General features: G+C 40.4%; 1 protein-coding gene across 4 annotated transcripts in view; it reads left to right on the top strand.

The window, feature by feature from the left end:
* The window catches only part of ARHGEF26 (Rho guanine nucleotide exchange factor 26), a 127,224-nt gene that overhangs the window by 51,059 nt on the left and 49,581 nt on the right, over positions 1–26,584 (top strand). For 3 of the 4 annotated variants that reach the window (XM_053221284.1, XM_053221283.1, XM_027061576.2), the window contains 3 exons: positions 18,365–18,517; positions 22,088–22,217; positions 26,249–26,323. In XM_053221284.1, the coding sequence (XP_053077259.1) occupies positions 18,365–18,517; positions 22,088–22,217; positions 26,249–26,323 (358 nt within the window). The remainder of the gene's footprint in view (positions 1–18,364; positions 18,518–22,087; positions 22,218–26,248; positions 26,324–26,584) is intronic. The other variant, XM_027061578.2, reaches the window with a different exon arrangement.

Genomic DNA, 26,584 nt, shown 5'->3' with positions numbered 1-26,584 from the left:
CTCAGAGCCCTCTCTAAAGGGGGACAAATTCAAATGCCTGCCTTGGCAGCCAGATCACATAGCTGAGTGAAGCAGGATGGGTACAGGATGGTTCTGGTGCTGGGGGGCGGGGGTGGTCGCTGTAAAGAGGTGTGAGTGCGGTTCCAGCCACTGTGACTGTTGGGGGAGTTTGAACTCTTTGTTGTGATCTGATATTTCAAGAAAAGTGGGAAATTAGAATGGGTGGGTGCAGTCTCTTGATTTTTAAACGTTGGGAGTTAATTCAGATTTTTTAAATACACATGTGTAGGGCAGTTTCAACCCATCAGCCACCCATTTGAGAGCTCTAATGCACATTTTGTTGATCATTTGGTTTAAATTAGCCTGATAAGATCAATTGGCCTTGTGCTTGTGTCACACAAGTCACAGTCTTGGAGTTCCTCAGAGACCTCTATAAATTTAGCGGTGTTGGAGGACAGAGGAAGGAAAAATATGTTTTAATGTATTAGGGTGCCTGCTGTCACCAGGACTTAGGGAAATTAAGCATAAAGAATTTCAAGTACATTTCTGACTAATGGTTAATGGTATGTAATTTGAGGCATTAAGAAAATACACTTGTATAATTTTCAATAACATATGCTTATCTTTATTTTTTCAGTCTGTTAAAATTAAATGGGCGCTTGGTTAAATTATACTACCCTGTCAGTTTTTTGATAATAGAGCAGCTAAAGCATCAGATAGATTTGCCTTTTATATGGTATTAACATAGAAGTAAAAATAGTGCCTTTCGCCTTTCTTGTATATTTTCAATACACAATTGAATTTTGTTAGTCTGATTTAAAAAGTTAAACGAGTTGATTCCTAGGTGTTAGTCTGGTAAGAAGGTAAGGCAACTACAGAAAACTGAGAAATAGTTAAAATTAGAAAATACGTTGATAAGAGAAATATATCTTGTATAAACACAGAGAAAATAGATGAGGGAGACGATTATGTTATGTTGAATCCCTGGAGGTCCTTGATATAGTGAAAATGCCCTCTGCATGCAAATCACGATATACTGGTGTAGGGGCTCCTACCTAGAATGCTTTCAGTGTCTACTTTTTTAAAACCTGTATTTTACTACCCTGTATCATAAAGTCAAGGGTAAAGTTTGGGTTTTGAACGTCTAAGAAACAGTGATGGCATCACTTTCATCCTGTTTAAAAGGTTTCTCTATGAAAGGTGGTGGTTAGATTTTTTGGCCTCTGTCTCTGCACCTGCAGCTACACTTAAATCAAACCATTGGAGCCAAGGTTGGTTGTCACTGAGAACTTGCAGTGGGAAAGCTGCGGATCGTAAGGCCATTTTGACTGTCAGAGAAGGGCAGGCATTGATTCATGTGTCTATTAACTTTCCAAGGCAATAAAATACTTCCATCTTTTTTTTCCCTCTTATTTATCTTCAAGCTAACCTTTTTTTTTTTTTTTAAGTATTTATTTTTGAGAGACAGATACAGAGCAAGCAGGGGAAGGGCACAGAGAGGGAGACAGCATCCCAAGCAGGTCTCACACTGTCAGTGCAGAGCCCAGCGAAGGGTTCAAACTCACAAACCGTGAGATCATGACCTGAGCCAAAATTAAGAGTCGGACACTTAACCAACTGAGCCACCCAGGCGACTCTCTTCAAGCTAACCGTAAACAACAAGAACAAAAACGTATAAGGAATTAATATACAGAGACCTGAAAATTTGTAAAAGTAAAGCAAGCCTTAATGAAATGACATTTTACAAAAGTCTTGAGTTCTTTGAAAATTCCTAGAGATAACATAGTCAATTCGGCATGGTGTAGTTTATTGCTGATTCATAATAATCATAAAACCTCCAGAAGATTTTTTGTTTCAGGAACCACTTCTCATGGAACAATTCTCTATAGGTTAATTATGTTTTTCTAGTTTGCCAATTTTTTTTTTCTACTGTATGTTTGGTTAAGTTTTGTTTTAGAAAGAGGCTGGTGGGTATTTATTTTGTATAGCTCTAATGAGTTCTAAGGAAAGCCCTTAGAATAAGGACTACTGTTGAATGGAAAGTATAAAAGCACTTGGAAGCTGTAAAGCCCTATACAAGGTCTAGCAGATGATAATTCTGTAGTTGAAACTCACATTGGCCTTGCTACCACTAGTGCCAAGCCCTCTTCAGTTTCAGATGGACTACGAAAACTAGAGAAGCTGCTGACAACTTGAGTGATTGATCAGTCATGTGCCGCAGCAGGACCTGGATCCTGTAGTCCTGCTGTTCAGTAGCACATCCTTCCCTCCCACGAGGGTAGTAGCCTCTTGCATTGCTTCGAAATGGAGACCATCACCCTAAAAAGGGATCACAGTGCAGCTCTCCGTTGAGTAAACTACAGTAGGAGGTCTCTTTAGTCCTCAAATGCCTACGACTAGCTGAAAGCTGGCTCTGCTTTTGCAGAAAGTGAGGATGGAGAATGTGGTTGGGAGCTACTCTTTGATGCTAAATTGATCAAATGCAAGTGCCTGTGTATATTGGCCAAAGTCCAGATTAAGCTTTATGCAGGAGTTTCCACTATAGCTATTAAGATGCCGATAAAAAAAAAAAGAAGACCGGAACATGACAGACTCCCTGCAGACTTGCGTGGTTACCTCTCTACAGTCTAGCCACTGCGTATTCTGACGAATGACAGAGTTGTGGTGATCTTGCATGAGCATTGTTAGCAAGCAACGAAAGAAGATTCTGCCATGGCTTTGTCCTTCCACAGTTGGTAGGTGGGTGCGGGCATATAGGCTGGCTTTGTAAAGTGGCTCAGGCAGGTGGATGGGAAGGAACCAAGAAGAGGTGTGCATCCATGGGCTTTTCTTAGAAGGAGTTTTGTGGTGAGAAGCCAACAGTTAGAGATTTGGTTTGGACAGCTGGCTCCCATTGATGGTTTAGAAGGGGATGAAAGGGCCAGATTTTTTAGAAGGGATTTGGGTAGGTTCTTAAAAGTGGATTGAAGCAGGGTAAAAAAAGGAGGGGATGGTGGGGGGGCAGTGCATCATGAAGAGGGAAAATACCATTGCAGAAGATGTGTGTTTTGGGGCCAAAGTTTTGGTAGGGAAATAAGAGAAGGAGGGGGTGCATGTATAAAAGAGAACACAAACTGGTGAAATGTGACTGCGCATGGTTTATAAATTACTGGCAGCATCACATGTGGATTTGAGAGGTACATCTACTGTAGAAATTTCCCTCAAGGAATAGATAATGTGTTTTGTAATCCGAAATTTATCATTATTAAAGAGAGTAATAAGCATCTTGGTTGTGGTCAAATGCTAGGTAAAATTTTTGGAACATTTTGACTCTTCTAGACTAAACTGCCATCATTGGACCTCTCTGCAGGTCTTACGGGAGGTTGTAAAAGCAAACCTTTCTTAGCTTTCTATAAATGAAACCATTATTCCCTCTCACTAGGGAATCTTGTATGGTAAGGGAGCAAAAGGTTAACAGTTGTTATTTGGGTCAGAGGCCAATGCAGGGGGGCAGGGCCGATTTGGTGTGCCCGTACTGTCTCCAGTTCCCCGGTGTGGCTAGCGAGGTTTGGGCTAGATTCCCTCTCACTGAGCCTACAAAGATGTTTAATACTCCCACATCTCTCAGCCCTTTGGGTCTGTGGAGTGGTTTCAGATTGTGTTGTTGTGGGGCCTGGAATTTCCGGAAGGCATTTTGGGGTTGGCCAGTTTGGGTGTCATGGAAGCCAAACAACTGGACTCTGGGCCTTCTGGCCCTGCCTCAGCCAGGACAGCTTGCTTATATTGTTTAAGTCCTGGAACTTTTAGTAAGAGTCACTTGACAAGAGACGAAACACATACAGAATCACTGTCTGGGAAAGTAGGAAAAGAGCGTGCTCCATGCATGAACACAATTAACAGATAGCAGCTTTGACCCCTTCTGTCCATTTCCCAGCTGCTGTCCTTTTTATTGAAAGAATAATTCATACACCATACAAATAATCTGTTTAAGTTGTATAATTTGGTGGTTTTAGTGTATTCACAGGCTGAGCAAAGCTCTCTGAGCTTTTCTCAAAAAGAAAGGCTGTATCCATTAGCGCTCATTCCCCATTTCCCCCCACACTTCCCCATCTCCAGAACAACCATGAATCCACTTTCTGTTTCTGTGAATTTGACTATTCTGGACACTTCGTATTAATGGAATCACATAATATATGATCTTCTGTGACTGGCTTCTTTCACCTGGCGTAACGTGTTCAAGGTTCATCCATGTTGTAGCATGTGTCGGTACTTTCCTGTTGCAGAGTAATATCCCATCATATGGATATACTGGATGTTATTGAGCCATTTGTTAGTTGGTCGACATTGGGCTGTTTCTCCTATTTGCCATTATAAATTATGCTGCCATGAACATTTGGGTGCAGGTTTTTGTGTGAACATATGTTTTCCTTTCTCTTGGATATATACCTAAGGAGGGGGATTGCTGGGTGATATGGGAACTCTCAGACATTTTGAGGAACGGCCAGGCTTCTCTTCTCCTAAGTGGATTATGTGTGTAGACTGTGGATGGCCTCCTTGCTTTCTTCTTCACACCACAGTTGAGTCTTCAGCTCTACATCCTGTTCTTTACCCTGCTACCTCCTGGTTACTTGCCTAAAATACAAGCAATCTCCATAGTCCTCTGTTACTTAAGGCATTGAAACTGCTTACCAAGGACTCCCAAGTTATTCACAGCCTCGGCCCAAGCTACGTCTAAAATTTCATCTTCTAGTGATTTCCCAATTTCTGTGTATCTTTTCTATGTTAGCTGTTTTCATTATATAAAGCCAGTGGTTCCTAAACTCCTTTGTGTCATTGACTCCTTTGAAAGTCTACCATTAACAAACCCTGAGGTCCACCACCACCTTCCCTGGGCACAAGCTGTGAGTTCCCATCTCTGCTCCTACCATTCCCTCACTTCCCCATCTCCCTCCTCCTTTCTGGTGGTTACCGAATACGGAAGTCTCTTACCTTTTGAAGTGTCTTTTGGAGGACCTTAAAAAGACAGTGTTTTGTTCTGTTTTTCATCAGTGGTGCTAACAGTTGTTGGCATAGTCCTCCAGGAGGGCCCTGAAGGAGCAGAGCAGGGATGGCTTACCCCCTAGGAACTAGAGTGTAAGTGCTATAGAGGTGGAGATTTTTGTTGGAATTGCCCTGGGCTGTGTGTTCTGTGTGCCTAAAATAGAGCCTGGCACATAGTAGGTGTTCAGTTAAGTAATCGTGGAATGAAGGAATAGGAGAGGGAGCTGGGTCTTGAACCTTCTGCTTTCTGGAATTGACGAACCTCTAAAGTCAGGCTCATGAATAATCCAGGGGCCTCCTTACAGATAGTGGATATTAGATATGGGAGAAGGAACAGAGGTTAGATGACAGATTCCAAAAGGATTAAGGGGATATATTAATTTCCTATTGCTGCTGTAGCATGTTACTGCAAACTTAGTGGTTTAAAACAACACAGCTTTTTTCTCAAGTCGAGGTATCACCAGGGATAGTTCCTTCTGGAGGCTCTAGAGGATAATCTGTTCTTTTTTTTTTTTTTTTTTACTTTTTATTTATTTTTAATATACATCCAAGTTAGTTAGCATATAGTGCAACAATGATTTCGAGAGTAGATTCCTTAATGCCCCTTACCCATTTGGCCCATCCCCGCCCCCCAACAACCCCTCCAGTAACCCTCTGTTTGTTATCCATATTGAAGAGTGTCTTATGTTTTTGTCCCCCTCCCTGTTTGTATATTATGTTTGCTTCCCTTCCCTTATGTTCGTCTGTTTTGTATCTTAAATTCCTCATATGAGTGAAGTCATATGATATTTGTCTTTCTCTGACTAATTTTGTTTAGCATAATACCCTTGAGTTTCATCCACGTAGTTGCAAGTGGCAAGGTTTCATTCTTTTTGGTTGTCGAATAATACTCCATTGTATATGCATACCACATCTTCTTTATCCATTCAGAGGCTAATCTGTTTCTGAGCCTTTCCCAGCTCCTGGAGGCCACCTGCATACCTTGGCGTATGCCCCTTTCTTCCGTCTCTAAAGCTAAGTGCATTGTGTTTATTGTTTTTCTCTTTGATTTCTGCTTCCATCCTTACATCTTCTCTCTGATCCTGATCTTCCTGTCCTCTGCTTAGAGGGACCCTTCTCATTACATTGGGCCTACCTGGAAAATCCAGGAGGACTTCCCCCTCAGGATCCTTAATCATATCTGCAAAGTCATTTTTACTGTGTAAGAGAACATAGTCACAGGACATGGACATCCTTGGGGGCCATGATTCAGCCTGCCACAGGGCGCTCTACCGATAAACACAGTGCCTTTTGTGTTTTTGCCAAGTGTGTCTGTGCTTTGCCTAGCTTAATGCCTCATAATTGTGACATGACGTGACTTCTTCCTCACAGTATAAAAAAAAATGTTCTACTACTTCTCGGCAGAAAGTTGTTAGTTTGCCCTACTTTGTTGCTTTCCCGTTTGTAACTCACTGAAGAAGTACCAAAACATAGGTCCTAAAAAGGACCAATGAGATCCTCCTCTAATTTTCTTTTTTTTAGAGAGAGTGAGCACACGTGTGCAAGAGAGCTTTGTGTGAGTGGAGGAGGGGCAAAGGGCTAGGGAGAGTAAGAATCCTAAGCAGGCTCCATGCATGCCCAGCATGGAGCCTGATACAGGGCTCGATCCCATGACCATAAGATGATGACCTGAGTCGAAATCAAGGGTCGGATGCTTAACCGAGTGAACCACTCAGGCACCCCTAGTTTTGTCATTGATAAGTATCTATTAAAAATTTTTAGGGGTGCCTGGGTGGCTCAGTTGGTGAAGCGTCTGACTTTGGGTCAGGTCATGATCTCACAATTAGTGAGTTCGAGCCCCACGTTGGGCTCTATGCTGCCAGCTCACAGCCTGGATCCTGCTTCAGATTCTGTGTCTCCTCTCTCTGACCCTCCTGTGCTCACATTTTCTCTCTCTCTCTCATAAATTAAACATTAAAAAATTTTTTAAAAATTAAAAAAAATTTAAAAGTTGTTGAACACGCATATCTGTGATTTTGAGCTTATTTGGTGTATGGCAGGATAATTCTATCTGCCCACTGGGACTTAATTGATGGAAATATAGGAGCTGGGTTTGCTGTCTTTGAACAGACTGTACTGGAAAAGCAAGACAGCTTACTGGCATTATTTAAAAGATGTGTGAATTCATAGAATTCATATAGGAGGGAAAGGCATTTATTGCACTTGAAATGATAATAATTAATGGTAATGAGTGTGTACCGTGTGCCAGACCATATTGTAACCACTTACCATGGCTTAATTCATTCAGTCATCATGAGAACCACATGAGGTCATACCATTATTATTCCCATTTTACAAATGAGGAAATAGGACTTGCTGATTTTAAGCGAATTGCCTAAGGTTACACAGCTAGTAAAAGAGGGGGCTGGGACTTGAACCTACGCCATCTGGCTCCTGAGCCTGCACTCATTTTCCAGAGGTGCGATGTAATGGTATACAATTAGCCTTGCTCCAGTAGGTAATGTGTGAAATTGACCTTATCTGAACGTCTATTCACCTATAGGTATTACTGTCTAATAGCATTTACTTGTGAGATAAGAGATCACCACCTATCCCTAATATTGGGAAAGAGAAAGCAGAAACCCTGGTCTTTAGTATTGAGGAGGTGGTTTGGAGGCTTAATCATCTCATGTTGCCTCGTTTTGTTCCTTCATGCTCCCCTACTATTGGACTGTGGGCTCTTTTCCCTTCTTTCTGGCATGTTTACCTCTTTGCTGTGATGCTTGCTGGTGGTCTTTCGTGGGCTGATTATGGTGTGTGGTGGGACCGATGGTTGACCTAGTCTTCTCCATTCATTTGTTCATTTTGTTTTACTAAATGAAGAAACAGAAATTTATCATTATCTCAAATCCACTTAAGAGCCAGAACGAGAATTTGTTTATCCCATAGATCCTTTTCTTTGGATACTTTGCTAACCAGTGCTAATAACCGTCTAAAAAGAAAGCATTTAAAAAATCCTTGCTGAAATTCGGAGAGGGCTGTCTGAAGAGGGAGGACAGGAGCCAGCTGCTGTGTAAACTGCAACAGGTTTGAAAAATGTCAGAGAGGACTTGAAATTCTATTTCTCTTGCGTAGGCAAGCATCATTTTTCCTAGGGTGTTATGCCTTAGGAAACGGACCTTTTTAAAAAAATTTTTTGTTTAATGTTTATTTATTTTTGAGAGAGACAGAGACAGAATGCGAGTGGGTTAGGGGCAGAGAGAGAGGGAGACATAGAATCTAAAGCAGGCTCCAGGCTCTGAGCTGTCAGCACAGAGCCCCATGTAGGGCTGGAACTCACGAGCCAAACTCACCTCACCAAAGTCAGATGCTCAACAGGCGTCCTGGAAACTGACCTTTTTATAGTTTTTCTAAATTGTGTCCTGGTCCCTTTTTCTTCCTGATGAAATTGATGGGAGCTATAGGATGTATTTCTTTCTTTAGGAAGACAACTTTTGCGGACACGATTAATAAAAAACAAAGATGCAAAGATTTGGGGCTTACTGCAAATGTTAGTCTTCATTGCGGATTGAATTGTGACTTGAAATACTGTGGGCACCATGCAAAAGGATCTGGAAATAGTGCCTGAAGAGAAATGTGTCCTTTCATGTGCTGGTTTTGTTCCAGAATTACCAACCCACAATAGGAAAGGGGGCTTCAGCATGAAGACTGTTTTGTTTTACTTGACTTTGTTCCAGTATTCTGTAAATTCATTCTTGGTGGCTGTTTCCCAGCAGCCACCAAGAATCCGCGTTTTCCTGGTTTGTTTATAATTGATAATTTATATTCCCAATTGCATCCACAGAAGGCTCAAGGCAACTTATAGTAAATGACATGTTTGAGTGGGAGATGAATGTGGCTGTTTAAGCGAGAAATAGAAAACAAGGCAGCAATGATGATAGCCAAGGTGCTCAGCTACATCTCCTGTCTAGCGTTACTAGGAGTGAGGGTTAAACACAGCTTTATCCTTCCAGGCAGCCAAGGTAAAAGGGTCACAGAGTCGGTTATGTAACTGTCATCTAATAAAAGGAAACAGTTCCTCAGAAGTCATAAATCTTTCCTAGGTTTTGAGTTTTCAAAGGATTTTTGCCAGGCGATGGATTAGCAAAATTATTCTTGAGGTTACAAGCCCGGTATCCTAGATGCTGTGCAAAAAGCCTAACCAGCCATGTGTTTACCCTGATATTTGCTGACCAGCAGAGCCATTCAGAGCCATCTCACCACAGCCCACCCATGCCGAGAGGACCCTGCTAATTTAATGTACGTATTAAATCGTGCTTGGTGCATACTTGCTTTACATTATCACTCCCTGTTGCTCTCCTTGGAAGATGGTACTTTAACAATGGGGCAAGGAGGACTAGCAGGTATCTGGTTTTGATTCATTCAGCACATTTATCGAGTGCTCATTCCTTGTCAGCTCCTGGAAAGCCAGTGGTGAACCAAGCATACTTGGTCTCAGTCTCTGTGGTCATATATAAAATTTGGGAATGATTTTCTGTTGTGTGGAAATTAATAGTTGTGCTCAAATAAAAAAAAATTAAAAAGTATAATAACCCAGGGCATCACAGGCCAGTTCATACAGCAGCTTTGATATCTTCTAAGGACATTTTGATAAGAATGGTTTCTGTCATTCATTAGCATGTTATCCTCATTCCAGGAGAAATTACAATATGGATGAATGCATGTGAGTAGCCCTGAAACAAAAGAATCAAGTATGCAGTAAGTTACCATGGGAACAAGCCCTTTTCTGTCCAATATGTTTTTGTGAAACATTCAGATGATAAAGACTTTAAATTCTCATTTTTAAGTGAAAACAGCCTAATGGCATTAAAATTGCAAGAACTTTTAAAGCACTATTTTCCTATCTTCGTATGGTCCATTTTACATTCCTTCGAGCATGTACGTCATCAGTGAGAGGAAAAAATAATTAAAGGGGAGCCTTAACTGCGGTGGAATGGTCTTGGGTGGGGGGCCCTTAGCTCTGCAGTCTGTCTTTGCGTCTCTCTTCCCTGGCCCTAGCTCCACCTTCGTTGTTTTGGGATTGCTAGGCGCCTTGAACTGAAGGTGCCTGGGGGTACTGGATTTAAACCCAAGAAAGCTCTGTGTTGTGTGGTATTGAGGGTAGGAAAACCCTTAGTTTCTCTTTTTCACCCCAGTCTCTTCTGTTCTCTGCCTAGGCTGATCTTAAAGGTTTTCACAGGGTGATAAGAATCTCTTAACAAAAACCATCCTAGAGATTTTAAGGACCAAGCAGCAGCTGTCAGAATGAGAGTTAGGTTTAGGTTTACCAGAACAGTTTTGTTAGGAGATATATATAAGATACACACACACACACACACACACATATACACACACATATACATATATATATATATATATATATATATATATATATATATATATAACCTATTTATTCATTTATTTATTTAAATCTCACATTCCCAATCAGTCTTAATTTCAACCCTTATCCCTTATCAGTCCAGAGATAACATTTCAGAAGAAAAAGCTAAAATAGAACATGACAAGATATATGTATCATAGTCTGCTAAGGAGGAAACCTCGTGAGACCTTTACCACATCAGAATGTAGGGTAGTCTGATTGAGAAGCAGCAGCCCTATATTTTTGTCAAAGTAACGTACTTTTCCATCGTTGCTAGACTGGTGAAGGATTCATAGATGGGCTTCACCTTATTCATCAATTTGGATTGACCGATAATGGCTGCTTGGAGTGCAGATTCTGGGTCTGGGCAGAGTGCCACAATTGGTTTGTGATGTCTGCCATGGGTTAGTGGTGGTACTCTTGTCATGCACTGCCATCCCCAATCCAGTGTAGTAGTAAAGGAAATTGACGCTGATCTTTAGCGTCAAAATGACTGCCACCAAAAAGCCCCAAACGAACAAGCCCCAAAGCTCACTTGTCTGCAGCAGAATATAAATTCATTGTTGGTACAGTACAGGATGTTCTGTTGGTGCTCTGTTAGGAAAGTATTTCCAGCAGCAAATAGTTTGCTGCCACTTATCTGGAATATTTCTTTGGCGAAGATATTTTATTATATAACAGCGACTTAGACATGCGAAACCTGCCTGGTATGTTACATGTCTCCAGCATAAGTGAATATGACCCTCTCTTGGTGGGAGACTGCAGCTGTTTAGATTGACGGCTCATTCAAGTGAGGAAGAAGTCCAAGAATGATTTGAGCCTGCGTTAGGCAGATGGATATTAATGAAGGAAAAGTACCTTGAAAGGATGCCATTCCAGGAAGGGCACGGGACAGCGCTGATTATAACCAGAGCCCTGCTTTCTGGGCTTCTCCAGCTAAAGCGCTGAGTGCTGAGCCTCTTAGCCAAGCGAGAATCCTCCCTGAACTGGGTGGGGGAGGGGCTGGTCCAGGCAGGTTTTTCGGAGAATGCAGCTGGCAGCGAAGAAACTAGGACCGGCCTCCATCTCAACTGGGTGATCCTACTTGACGGGACCCTAAAAGCTTGTGCAGGGAGTTTGTATCCTCATTGGTTGGTGGCCCTCACTGTGCCCTGATGTAGTTTTGGGAACCCAGTTTGTGGTCCAAAAATACATGTTCATTTGATACATCAGTGAGTAAAGCATGTGTAGAGACTGACCAATTTGTGGGTGTTAGGTTTTTGGTAAAACAAAATTGCTTGAACCTGTTTCATCTTTAATTTCCTATTGAAAACACAAATTTGATTTATTCAAACCAATATTGCACTGTGTATTAACTATAATTTAAATAATTTTTTTGTAATTTAAATAAACTAAAATTTAAATTTTTTATTTATTCATGTCAAATATTTGACTGTGTTTCAGGTACTATGGTCCGGTTTTTGGTCATACTACAGTTAGAGTCAGGTACTTGAACACAAGAGACCTGGCCCCTGTCCTCTAGATCTTGCTAAGAGAGGCAAATGTAAACACAATCATAATATAATTAATTGGGATCCTAGTAGGGATACCAACGGAGGGGTTTGTAAAGAACATAAAGCAACGCAGCCCAGAGGGTCAGGAAAAGCTTCTTGAAAGGAGATGAAATTTAATCTGAGACTTGAAAGCTGATTGGGACACTGTTAGGCAATGTGGAGGGCAGCAGGGTACAAGGAGGGCAAAAAGGAATGACTCGGAGATTCACAGGGCTTCTGTGAAACCAGCATTTGCTTATGCTGTGTCGGCGGGGACCAGAATCCATCACTAGCTGTGGCCTTCCTAATTGTCTTCCCCTGGAGGCTGTACCTGGGGTGGTCGACAGTTCGTCCGCTGCCCCGCAGATCTTGCCACAGTGTAAATCAACAGTGCAAGTCTTCACTGTGTTGATGTGTGTGATTTACGTGCTGAGATGATTCGACAGCTGGTCTTCTTGGAAAATAATATAGTTCTTTCTCAGCTCCAGCTGTTAGTCTTTTTACTGGATGTCTAGATTGAAGGATGGCTGGTAGTAGCAGACCAGCTCAGTGGGCATCTGTGAGCAGAAGCAGTAGGTGTGCTTTGAGCATGGGCACTGGGCTCCGGAAGGCTGTGGCTCTGGTTCAGATGGAGGCTCCATTGTTTTAGTTTTTGTCATAAGCTCTCTTAGCCTTGGTTTTCTGATCTCTAAAATGGGTATGGTAGGCATCTCATAAAGTGGGCTTGAAGATTAAATTAAATGAGGCAGTATATGGGAAACATGTAGCACTGGGCTTGGTGATCATGAATATCAATCGTTTGCTCCTTGACATCTACCAAAGCCTTTCACCTTGAGCTGGACACATGGGAGGAGATTTGGTGGTGACTGCTTGAATCTGATTTGTTGTCTGTATTAAATAAATTTTAATCTCCTGTATAGATTGGTGAATTTACTGTACAGCCCTCAAGAGCTATCAGGAACACTCACGTCAGACATGCTAATTACATTACCAACAGAATATTTTTTAAATTGTTTATTTTTAAGAGGGAGGGAGCACAGGCAGGGGAGGGGCAGAGAGAGGGAGAGAGAATCCTAAGCAGGCTCTGTGCTGTCCGTGCAGAGCCAGACATGGGGCTTGATCCCATCAACTGTGAGATCATGACCTTAGCTGAAATCAAGAACCAGACACTTACCTGACTGAGTCACCCCAGCGCCCCACCAATTGAATATTAAGAAGGCTGTTAGTATGATAGACATTTATACTTCACATTTGTGTCTTTTCAGCCCACTACAGAAGGGAAAAAGTGAAGCTAACAAGTGCATGTGCTGGGTATATGAGAAACACCTCCTTCATTGTTGAATTTGTCTTTTAGCCCACAATGTGATGCCACTTTTAAGACCATCACGTGATGAAGCAACCACAAAAATCCTAGAGAATGTGCAGTCCTAGCAGTTCTGGAAAATACTAGAGTCAAGGATATAGGTCATGATTAAGCTTTTCTAACATAGACTTGTCATTAAGTCATCTTGAAGTTCCAGCTCCTGAGAGGCCACCGTGGTGTTCTCAGTGGTCTGACCATTGTCTACACAGCTAGGGAGCTCACCTGGGCAGGTTGCAATCATTTGAAGCGTGGGTGTGGTTGTGCTGGTGCTCGAGAGGTCAAACAGGGCTACCTTGGGTTTCTGGTCAGGAGGCGCTGTTTCCAAGAAGCCTTTTCTGGTCGGTCCATCAGAGGTTTCTTAAAATCTACACTTTGGTGATGAGATTAGAATTTTGATTGAGGGGTGTGGGGCGGGAACAGAGAGAGAGAGAGAGAGGAAGACTGTGTAACACGTTTGCTTATAAAACACGATCATCTTGGTAATGCAACAAAGAGGAAATATTGTCCAGAAAAAAACAATTCATACGGTTGAAATATATTTCCCTTAAAATGTTGTCCTTCAAATAAGCCAAATTACTTCACAAACTCATTTAAATTTCATTGAGGGAACCAGCATGCTTTTACTTTGGCTTCAGGTTTGATTTGGATCTCCAGCGTCCTTGGTTATTGAAATAATACCTCATTCTTCAGTAATAACTTTCTTGGTCTTTTTGTAGCCCAGCTTGCTTAGTAAAATATGCAAATTTGCCAAAATAACCAATAGATAATTTAACATAGGAAGCTTTAAATTATGTCTTAATTATGCTACTCTCAAAATAAAAGATGGGTGGCTTGGTTTATGTGAAAGTGAGTAGCATAAACAGATATTTAATTAGTGCTTTGTTTTTAATCTTGTACTTTGGCAAGGCTTTTACTGTGATAAATGAATTTTCCTTTTCATTGGGAAAAGCCAAGTTACTGTTGTTTTTGGTTATGTAGTTGCATTCCTTCAGACTATAATAGTTACTTAAAGACAAACTGTAAGGGATATTTGCCTCTAAGACCTTTATTTCTTAGATTTGCACGATAATGACCTTATGAGTAGTTTCTTATTTTTTCAACTGTCTTTGAACATTTTCCTGAAAGACACTTGGAGTTAAAATAATTATCAAGTATTTTGCATTTATAGGAAAACCAGCTAAAAGTGAACTACTTGACTACACACAACCTAGAATTCCTGTGGCTCTGAATTCTCACAGATGTGTATTTTCAGCTGTCTGTTTCACATGTCCAAGGCAAAATGAAATTGCTTCCTTCTTGCCTCTCCTCACTCCTCCTAAATCCCTGTCTTTGTGAATGATTTAATGGCCCACCTTGATGATGCCCAGGGGGAGACCTTGAATAGGGAAACCCCAGCATCTTCCTTGACTTCCCATCTGATGAATATCTTCATTCTGTGAACTTCTCCCTCACATTGTTACCCTAATCGGTGTCCTCTCTCTTTGATTTCCCACTGTCAGGTTTTATGCCATGTTGCCCATTTCACTGGTCTGCTTCTGGTCCATTTTCTCTTCACCTGTAATCTGTCCCTTCTCTGCCCCAATTTTTCTCTGATTCGATGATTTATTACTGCCGTCATCACCTCCAGTGGTTCCCGCTGTCCACAGATAAAGCCCTAGCTCCTCAGCATATAATCAGACCTTTGTAGTCTACCTCTGACCTGCTCTTCAGCCCTCATTCTCTGCCGTTGGCCCTCCTGTGGTCAACACTTCAGCCTCAATGAACGCCAGTTCCCCAATATCTACATTGTCTCCCCTGCCCCTCTGCTTCCAGTAACGTCATCCTCATTAGTGATGACCCTCCTTGCACCTTTCCTCACCTGAGTTTACCATGTTCTCAGTTGCCCTGACTTCTGTTACAGGTCATACGTTCTAATTAATTGGCTCTGTGCTGCCCATGGGCTACTCCTCTGTGAGTGTCAGAAAGAAAAGGATCATTTCCTATTCAGCTTTCACTTAATGAAATAATCTCTCCTTGGCATATAACTCAGCTTCTTCAGTAGTGGTTCTTGGCATTATTCTATCATTTCTTGATATATATGATTATTGGCAGAGACGGTCAGGTTGAAGTTCCACTTCTAGATATATAGCCCCAAAGACTTGAAAACAAGGACTCCCATAGATGCTCGTGTGCAAATGTTCAACAGGTGAATGGATAAACATAATATATATATACACAATAGAATATTATTCATCCATAAAGAGGAATAAAGTTCTGTTACATGTGTCAGCAGAGATTGACCAGAAAACATACGCTAAGGGTATTAAGCCTGATAAAAAGTACAAACATTTCATGATTCCACTTATATGAGATATCTAGAACAGGCAAATGCATAGAGTTAGAAAGTAGATTAGAAGTGATCAGGGGCTGGGGAAAAGGGGAATAGAGCATTATTAGGTGATGGGTACAGCATTTCTGTTGGAGGTGATGAAAATATTTTGGAAATAGGGGCGATAGTTGTACAACATCATGAATGTGACTAATGCCATTGAATTGTACATTTAAAAATGGTTAAAATGGAGTACGTTAAATGGTTAAATGGAGCTCAGTTGGTTGAGCTCCAACTTCGGCTCAGGTCACGATCTCACAGTTTGTGAGTTCGAGCCCTGCGTCAGGCTGTGTAGTGACAGCTCAGAGCCTGGAGTCTGATTCTGTGTCTGATTCTGATTTTGGATTCTGTGTCTCCCTCTCTCTGTTCTTTCCCTGCTCACATGCTGTCTCTCTCTCAAAAATAAATAAAGATTTAAAAAAAAATTTTTAATGGTTAAAATGGTAAATTTTATGTTACATATATTTTGCCCCAATAAAAAAATTTATAGTTCATGTAATTAAAGAAACAGTGACACCACCCCTGCTAGGCATGTATGTTCCAACAAGTGATTTTATGCAAGCATGTTGTCTTTATCATTTATGTTTATCAGACTTACCTTCCCAATGTAGCATAGATTTCTTGAAGTCAGGGACCAGTCTCTATAGAAAATAGCTTTTGAGAAACATGGCTTTTAAATATCTTTTAATAAACATGTGAGTTTGGAGTTGGTTGTTTTTGCAATTGCTGAAACTTTTAGGAGAGGGTTTGATATTTTCCTTGAATGTTAATAGAATCAGTCCTGACAAAGCAGTATGCAGCTATTTTGGAACATACTGGTGTATTTTCTGACCTACTATGTAAGAATTGTGCATACTAACCCTGACACCTTTGGAAGGAAAGCCAAATAGCCCAGCCAAGTGTGCTTTAAGTTTTTTTCTCTTGCTGTTTTAAACAAGGGCTTGGGGGACTGGGCCAATTACAATCTTGTGGATGGGAATCCTACTAATTATTTTCCCTAAATCCTTCTCAAAGGAAATAAAAATACAGGTGCTTTCTCAGGGTATACATAGTTTTACTCTTCTATGAGTTAAGGTATATTTCTTCATCTTTTAAGCTCCTATGAAAACATTAAAAAATCAAATATGTAATGATGACAAACACAGTTTATACTACTACAATGAGATTAATGTACATGTAAGTATATAAAATTAAGACCTTTTAAAATCTTACCTTATTGCTGAGTGCCAGGATTTTCTTTGAAAATAACTGAGATGAAAATGTGAGAAAATGTTAGCCTATATTTACTATTAATCATCTTGTATACATTTCTGTTGTCTCATTCACCGTCAGCCTTGAATTTTGTATTTGGAGTCCACTGGTTAGGAGAAATGATGTGAGGAATGCTAAGAGCTTATTGAAAACCATATTCCCTTGTATCCTTGACCTCCAGACGTCAGTGTTAGAAATTACTGTTGATTTCACCTTCATTACACTTTCTTTGGAAGTTGCTTTGGTCACACAGTGATAGTTATTTCTAATAGATTTTCTTATCCCTCCAAACTTGGACACTAAGTGTGCTCTATGGAGGTTCATCTCTGTTTTTAGTGTGTGTTTTGAATCATCTGAAGATCTTGATATAAGGCAGGTTCAGACTGGGGGAGGTAGGTGGTGAGATTCTGCATTTCTAGTCAGCCCTTAGATGCCTGGTCTGTGGACTACATTTTGAGCAGCAATGCTCTGGGTAGAAACCTATTTCAAATACCTGATTTTGATGTGCTGTAAAATGTGGATGCCCTCTAGAGTTGCCAGATAAAATACAGGATGCTCAAGATGTCCCAGGCACTAATTTTATACATACCGGTACTAAAAAATTACTCTTTTATCTGAAATGTAATTTTCACTGGACTGGACACTAGATAAATGGGTCGATACACACACCCACCCCAAATCTGGCAACCCTAAAATGCAATCACAATAATTTCTGAGTACATTTAAATATCATGCATATCATTAGAGTTAAAATATGATTATTTTCAGAGAAAGCACACAGAATTAGGTTTATTTCAGACTTGTTTTTTAAGTACTTATTTAGATGTTTTGCTCATAGACTTTTCAGTACAATAAAATATGGAAACATGAACCTCCTCCTCCAATATCTAGGGAATACTTAGAAAAAAGTAGTGAAATTTGTACGTTCTAAAATATACCTAAAAGCACAAAAAGGACCCGTGTTATCAGTGTTTGCAGTTGAACACTTGAAGTAGTAAGATGTTAATGTGATAGATTTAAACTTTGACAATTTTTTATAGTTTTTTCTTGTATCTCTTTGAGATGGTATTGTGCACTGTTGACATTTTTAAACCCTGTATAATAAGATTGCATGAGAATCATCTTTGATTTTTTAAATTTAACATTTTTTTTAATGTTTATTTTTGAGAGAAGAGATAGAGTGAGAGCAGGGGAGAGGGAGAGAGAGAGAGAGACACACACACACACAAACTATCTCAAGCAGGCTCCAGGCTCTGAGTTGTCAGCACAGAGCCCGATGTGGGCTCAAACTCATGAACCAAGAGATCATGACCTGAGCTGAAGTCGGACGCCTAACTGACTGAGCCACCTGGGCGCCCCTGATTTTTTTTTTTTTTTAACTATACGGAAGAAAATGTAAATGCTTTTCTTTGTTGTTTTTTTTTTTTTTTCAGATTCTTTATGGAGTTGGAAGCAAGACATCAGAATAATATCTTCATAGATGACATAAGTGACATTGTGGAAAAGCACACAGCATCCACCTTTGACCCATATGTGAAATACTGCACAAATGAAGTCTACCAACAACGAACACTACAGAAATTGTTGTAAGAGATGTTGAATGTTACATTCAATAGCCTCACCTCATTTTAATTAGGTCACATAGATAGAAATGAATTGATATCTTACATTATATTTAGAAATGCCTCCGGATAGGCAATTTCCCAGGATGGCTTTCAGGGTGAGGGTGTTTGAGTAGAAAATTCTAGTCTGTGGAGCACTTTCTCTGTAAAGCAATTATGAAATTAGGGGTTTCTGTTACTGTTTTCCTTGTTGTTTCTTTAAATTGCTGCAAAACACAGGAGTGATTGTCATGCCAAACTCTCCGGTTTTCTAAGCCATTACCTGGCTATTAAGTAGTTTGCTTCAGGCCAGTAGAGTTCTTGAGTTGAACTCCTGTTTTGCCTACCATCCAGAGTTTCTCTGTTACTCTAATCTTCCTCCGTTCAAATGACAACTCAATATTAAGTTGTTTTTTTGTTGTTGTTTTTTGTTTTTGTTTTTAGAAGAGTTGCTGATTTTCTCCTGGGTAGTTAGAAGTGAGGCGAGAAGGGGAAAAAATGTTCTTAAAGGCTTTAATTGTGCAACAAAAAAGAATTGGCTTTAAAGTTGCCTCCTCACCTTTTCCCTTTGTCCTGTTTAGGTTACTGAGAGTTTTGATGTGATAGATATTCCTTTACTCTTAAAAGTTAGTGATTGTTCAATAATGTTTCATTTTATTTGGGGGGGACCCTGTTTATCTCTAGTAGCTGTTTTATAGCACAGTTGTGCATCGCCATAAACCCGGTTTGGGGGCTGACAGCTGTTATCACTCTTATCCCCTCTGTGGGTTGTGGCATTTATGACTGCAGCGTGGAGCTCTGGTCAGCTTCTGTGGGATGTGTGAACCCCTGTGGAGGGATTTGGGCTGGTGATGATTATTACCTCATGGCTGCTGGGAGAAGCAGTCCATTGAAGTCCAAGTTGGTGGGAAGGACTGATAGTGCCCCTTCTCCCTCCACAGCCTCATGAACTCTTACATGGGCATGTGGAAAACCAACAGCTGGCAACCCCAAATGAGATTTTAAGTACAAAGCTGGGTTTGTCAGCACTGTGGACATTTTGGTCTGGATAAGTCTTTGCCATGGGTGCTATCCTGTGCACTGTAGCATGTTTTTTTTTTTTTTTTTCTTTTCTTCGTCTTTTAAATAAGTTTTTTAAATATTTATTTTTGAGAGAAAGCACGAGTAGGGGAGGGGCAGAGAAAGGGGGGAGCAGAGGAAGTGAAGCAGGCTCTGCGCTGACATCAAAGAGCTTGATGTGGGGTTTGAACTCCGGGATCACGAGATCATGACCTGAGCTGAAGTTGGGTGTTTAACCAACTGAACCACCCAGGCACCCCTGTAGCATGTTTTATAGCATCCCTGGCCTCTGTGCACTAGATGCCCCTCACTCCATTTGTGACAACCAAAAATGTTGCCAGACGTCGACAAACGTTCTTGGGTGCATAACCTTACCCCTTGCTTTTCTTAATCCCCCTACTGCTGATAATAGAGGTTGCTATGTAACTGTTAGAAAATGCAAGTTTGAAAACAGAGCTTTGAATTAGAGCTGAATTTAATTCTGTTTTCATCTTGTTTTGTAGGATTTAAAAAATGTGAATAGGCGCTGCTGTACATTATGTAACTCTTAAAAAATAAAAGCTCTAGGGGCACCTGGCTGGCTCAGTGGGAAGAGCACATGACTCCTGATCTCGGGGTTGTTAAGTTTGAACCACACATTAGGTATAGAAGTCACTTAAAGTCTTAAAGAAAAATAAAGACTGTATCTAAATTAGCTTCATGATACCACCATTTGAGCTGTCACATGGAAAGTCGTAGTTGTGTTTTCAGGGGTTTTGTTGCAAATGTTGTGAATTTACATGTAGGGCAGTGACTGGCTGCACGTTGAGAATGCTTGAGAATCTTTGAAAAGAAGCAAACATGCAGTGAATGCCTAGTGTCTGTCCCAGGCAGTTTAATCAGAATCTTTGGAGGTAGGGGTCCTGTGACCTGAGGGATTTAAATATGCAACTGAATTACAGTTTTGTTTGTTTATTTATTTTTTGCATTTCCAAGAATCTTTTTTTAAAGCTAGCAGGAAAGGAAATTTATAAAACTCCTCAATTTGAGAAAATGAAAATAAACCATTTCTGTGTAATTTCTTTCAGTTTGCTATTCTAGGTATTCACGGGTTTATGAACCAAAACATGTAATTTGCAAAATACATAAAAAAAAATGGGTCACAATTGCCACTGCCCTGCTTCTTGGCCTCCCCCATCCCCCAATGTGGGATTACACTATCCAATGCCATCCCCCCTCCCCTCCATGTTGTAAGTCACAGGGGAACTCCCCAGAGCACCTCTGGGGTAAAGTGAGGTGAGGGAGTGAGTGATCCTGGGGTAAGGAAGTCAGAAGGCCTTGGTTTGACTTCTGTCTTCACCAAATAATAGGTCTGTTACTCGGCAAGTGGAGGATCTTCCTGAGACTCCATTCTTATTGGAATCCCCTCTTGGCCTTCATTAGATGGTATAGGGCTGTTTCCACGTGAGATCATATATGTCCGTGTATCTTGCTAAGTTCCGAAAAATGTGGCAATATTATCACTGCTCTTATGTCACTGGGAGGGGAGAAATATTCTGGATGACATGGCCAGAAAATTTTCTGTCTTAGAAGCTCTGAAAAAGGCTAGGAGCCTCCTAGCAAATAAATCCAGTCTGATGTTTCTTAGATTATTATCTGGGGGTAGAGAAGTGACTTAAAACATATCATTTGTTATCTTTTTAATGGACTGTATGTAGAGTATCAGTTAATGAGATCTAGTCTGTATGCTGGTTATAATTCATATGTTCACAGATAGGATCATCATTGTGATACCATTGCCTCTTCATTTGTTTGCTTTATACTTTTATAAATTTCTAGCACATACATATTGTTCATAATTGTTGCCTTAAACTCATATCCAGTCTTCACTATAAAAGGCAGACAAGCCATCTGTGTCTATTTATGTAATTGTTGTTTTATGTATTAAAAAATCATCATATAGGAGTTTATCACATTTTATAGAGGCATCAAGTTTTATTGTGCTTTACTTAATTGCACTTTGCAGATACTGCATTTTTTTACAAATCGAAGGTTGGTTGTAGCCCTGCATCGAGCAAGTCTGTTGGTGCCATTTTTCCACAGCATTTGCTCACTTGCTGTCTCTGTTATGTTTTGGTAATTCTCACAATATTTCAAACATTTTCATTATTATGTTTGTTATGGTGATCTGTGGTCAGTGATTATGACTCACTGAGAGCTCAGATGATAGTTAGCATTTTTTAGCCATAAAGTATGATTTAATTAAGGTATGTACATCATTTTTTAAAGACATAATGCCACCGCTCACATAACAGACCACAGTGTAGTGCAAACATAACTTTTACAGGCACTGGGAAACCAAAAATTCATTTGGCTTGCTGTATTGCAGTATTTGCTTGAGTTGTGGTGGTCTGAAACCAGACCCACAATATCTTTGAGGTATGCCTGTAATATATTTTTACTTTTTAATTTGAAGAGGAAATATTTTGAAGTTGCTTCTTTCTTTTTCTTTCTCAGAGCCACCAACCCGTCTTTTAAAGAAGTACTGTCACGAATTGAGTCCCATGAAGACTGTAGGAACTTACCCATGATCTCCTTCCTCATCCTCCCCATGCAGAGGGTAACTCGCCTGCCCCTGCTGATGGACGTAAGACATGACCTGGTGGCTCTCTCCTCTGTGGGGAGCTGTGCTGCTATAAATCTGATTAAGAAGATTATTGTGATTTCACTGAAATCAATGTACTATATATCCCTCTTATAAAATCCTCCAACTAAAGTGAGAAGGTGCCCTTCAGTTGGAAAGTCTCACTTGTGTCTAATATTGTTGGAAATCATCTTCAATTTAGGCTTGTGTAGTCACTCTGAGGAATTCAGATTACATCACTCACTCATTTTTTGAAATGGGAAAATATATTGGCTTATTGAAGACAAGAGGCTTGGATTCCATTTCCAGCTGAGCCACTTGGCATGTGACCTTGGGCAAGTCACTTAATGTTTTCTTTGGGCCTCAGTTTCCTCAGCTTGATCACTAAGATCCCTTCCTTGTAGTGTTTCAAGGTGCTGAGGCACTTCGGCTTTACATGGGAATGAGACACACTCTTCGGCACTAGAAGGCACGAACTTGCCCCCATTTTGTATTGCACAAAGGAAAGTGATGAAAGTCAGCATCCTTCTTATTTTAGGGAACATTCATGAAGAAAACAAGGATTTGATTTTGAATGGTGGCAAGATGTGGCTGGGAGAAGGGAGTTGAGGTTGCCTGGTATGGGGCAGAGCAGAGAGGACAGCGAGGTGCCCGGCGTGGGTGGGGGGGACCCCCGCACGCTGGCTGAGCTGGAACCACAGCAGCGGCAGCGATGACAGGAGAACCAGGTGGCCCGACTCAGCTCCCAACCAGCTAATGGACCAAATAGTGTCTTTGTGATCCAATTGAAGTATTTTGCTGTAGTTTTACTTTAAAATTGGATCATAACATTCATGTCAGTTTTAACATACTTGATTTTTTGACACGTCAAAACATAGGATACAAATACTGCCAAAAGTTATGCTTAAGGTTACAAAATTCCATATTCCATATTCTGTTACAAATTTGAAGAGATATTCTAAAAGCACTGGCATTTAGCAATGAGTAAAAGTGTGTGATTATAATCACTTTGTTGGCTGTGCTGCTTGGTTTGGGGAGGTTTTAGTTGTTCCAGAATTTTCTGACACCTTGCTGCTCTCCAGCTTCACCTCAGTTGACTACCTTCATAGCCTTCCCTTGTGATTTAGGAACTTCTCTCCTTGTAAATATCGGGAGACTTGCAGAATTTGAAAATGTAGCTCTCTAGTTTTTTCTTTTTTTGAGAACAATATTTCAGTATTTACCATGTCTCAGGATAGAATGCAGCCAGGTTATCAAAACCAAATTTCGGCTTAAAAAAAGGTTTCTTTTTAGATGCCATCCACACTTGTTCCTGGACTTACCCGCTCTGCACCTTTTTCACGTTGCTGTTGGCTGCCGCTTCTCAGCCTCACAACACAAGCCAGCCTATTTTCCAAGCACTGGCCCTAATGCTCCTCACTAAAGGCTTACTCAGTGCCCTCCCGAGCAGATGTATCTTCTTCCCCACGAACACCCACAGCACTTCCAGAGAAGGGACTCTGACGTGTAAACTTGGCATCATAGAAGTCCTGTGGCTTTTGGAGTAAGACAGATCTGGGCACAGATTCTGGTCCCTTCCACTTACAATGTGATCCCAGGCAAACTGCCTAACTTCATCTGAAGCGTAAGCATAATATGTACCTGCAGGGTTGGCATGAAAACAAATGAAGAAGTAAATGTTAAGCTTGACAATAATAGACACTCTGTGTTTCTTGTTTTTTTTTTAATGCTTATTTTTTGAGAGAGAAAGAGAGAGTGGGGTGGGAGTGGAGAGAGAGAGAGAGAGAGAGAGAGAAAGAGAGAGAGAGAAAGAGAGAGAGAGAAAGAGAGAGAGAGAGAGAGAGAGAGAGAGAGGGAGAGAGAGAGAGAGAGAGAGAGAGAGAATCTGAAGCAGGCTCTAGGCTCCGAGCTATCAGCACAGTGTCTGACACAGGGCTCGAACTCATGAGCTGTGAGATCATGACCTGAGCCAAAGTCGGATGCTCAATTGACTGAGCCACTCAGGTGCCCAACATTCCGTGTTTCTTGACTAAATTAATATATATAGTATATAGGCTTGTCCTGAGTTATGTAAAAATTGTGAACTTTGCAAAGATACATTCAAGGAGCAGCTGTTGTACTTTCTTCCATAAGATTTTCTCAGATGTAAAAAGTCATTTAAAAAGAGTTTATTTCATATGATTTCTCACACTTTCTTTTTTTTTTATTAATTTTTTTTTTAACGTTTATTTATTTTTGAGACCGAGAGAGAGCATGAACAGGGGAGAGGCAGAGAGAGAGAGGGAGACACAGAATCTGAAACAGGCTGCAGGCTCTGAGCGGTCAGCACAGAGCCCGACGCAGGGCTCCCAACTCACGGGCCGTGAGGTCATGACCTGAGCCGAAGTCGGACGCTTAACCGACCAAGCCACCCCGGCGCCCCTCTCACACTTTCATAAACATTTGAAACTTTGATCCATCTAAGTGAAATATTTCAAAGTTTGCTGTTGTTTAAAAGGAGAAATGGGTGCTTTGTAAATGCAACATTTCTTGCAGTGTTACAAATTTTCAGGGTTCTTTTTCTTCTGAAAATGTCTTTTAGCCATATTTCTTTAGATTTTGTATATGCCATGATCTCTTGACCTTCTATATTTTCTCTGTTTAATTGAGAGAAAATTGACTAAATAGATTAGGACTCAGAATCTAACATACTATGTTGAAGGTAAATGCCATGATTGTCCAGTGGGCTCAAAACTTTTTGGGTCAGAGGCCCTTTTGAGATGAGTACAGCTATAGTCATTCTCCCTAGAAAATTCAGTAGTCACAAAATTTTACATAAAATTAGACACTTCAGGACTCAGGATGCCTGCTTTCAGGGCAGTGTTTAGTTACTGCTTCTGTACACATTAGCGGGTCATGAAATTGATTTTTGAATCACAAGTAGTGTTTATTAAAAAAATGAAATAGAATGTGTGCTACATGATGTACACGGATCATAATGTCATTAAATTTTATTTCAAATAAAACCTTATTTCATCTTTGTGTATACCTGTACTGGTTGCTAATGTAAATGTATTTCTTACAGGGGGTCATAGTCAAAAAAAATTGAGAACCATTAACATAAACCCCCTGGCTCACTCTTTGCTTTTCACATAGTATGTATAACAATCCTGACACCTGACCTTTGGATTTATAAGCCTAGTGCTTACCCACATTCAAGGTACCAGTGGTTTGCCAGTTTCCAACTTACCTTCCACTTCTGTTTGGTGCTCTTGCCCTAATAGTTCCCTACACATCAGAATCTGGCCACCTGGGCAGAAACTAAATGTACTTAAAGCATTGTCCCTTCCATTTTAGTTCATTAGGAGTGTTAGTTAAACTTGTTAATTGAGATGAACATTTTTAACAATTTAAATGGTTCCATTGGCTTTGCATGGATATGATCTCAAAAACTATGTAATTCGGTGTACCTTGAAATGACCCTCTTTAAAGTCAATCTCAGCATCACAAAAATTACGTGTCAATATATCAAGAGAAAATCCAGCAGCTTGTTTTTCTTGATCTTTTTATTCAATTGTATTATCTACAAACATACTTACCTAAATAATGATGATGATGGTAATAACTAAAGTGATTTTGTCTTTCACTGAGTGCCTACCGTATGCTAGGCACTCATAGAGAAAACTTTACATGTATTTTCATTTAATCCTGGCAACAGCTTTGTGATGAGGTTGGCATTATTCCCATTTTACATATAAGGAAACTGAGGCTTACAGAGACTAGGTAGGTGACTTGCCCAAAGTCAAATAGCTAGTAAGGGACAGAACTTGGATTTGAAACCAGGTTCATCTACCTCTGAAGTCTATTTTCATATTAAATAATTCCCTGGATTTACTTGGATCCTGTGCATCTAACGACAGTTTCCTAGTTTTGTAATTGGATTGTAATATCATCTTCATACGTGTCCATAATGTTGTGTTCAGCATTATTGAGTTTGCTGTGAGTAAAACGATGTGGCTGGACCTTGATTTTGTTTTTCTTTTACTTCATTGCAGACTATCTGTCAGAAAACACCTAAGGACTCTCCGAAGTATGAAGTCTGCAAAAGAGCCTTAAAGGAAGTGAGCAAGGTAACTGTGGAACAGCTAGTTCATCGCACAGTAAACCATTCAACACCTTGGAAGAGTATGTGTCTGGCTTTGGTGCCAAATACTGGTAGATTCTCAAAGCCATTTGCACGGAGTTCCTTAGGTAGCTAAAAGACGAAGTGAAGTTAGTATTTTGACTATTTCAGACAGTCTTGCTGTAAGGGCCAATAGATACCTCATTTTCTTTCGGTATCCAAATAGTTGTTTATTCATTCTCTCATTAAACAGCTATTTCCTGAGTAT

This window comes from Acinonyx jubatus, chromosome C2 (genome assembly GCF_027475565.1).
Source record: "Acinonyx jubatus isolate Ajub_Pintada_27869175 chromosome C2, VMU_Ajub_asm_v1.0, whole genome shotgun sequence".
In the NCBI taxonomy this organism is placed as follows: domain Eukaryota; kingdom Metazoa; phylum Chordata; class Mammalia; order Carnivora; family Felidae; genus Acinonyx; species Acinonyx jubatus.
The sequence above is the reverse complement of the archived record's forward strand: the minus strand, read 5'-3'. Positions and strand labels throughout refer to the sequence as shown.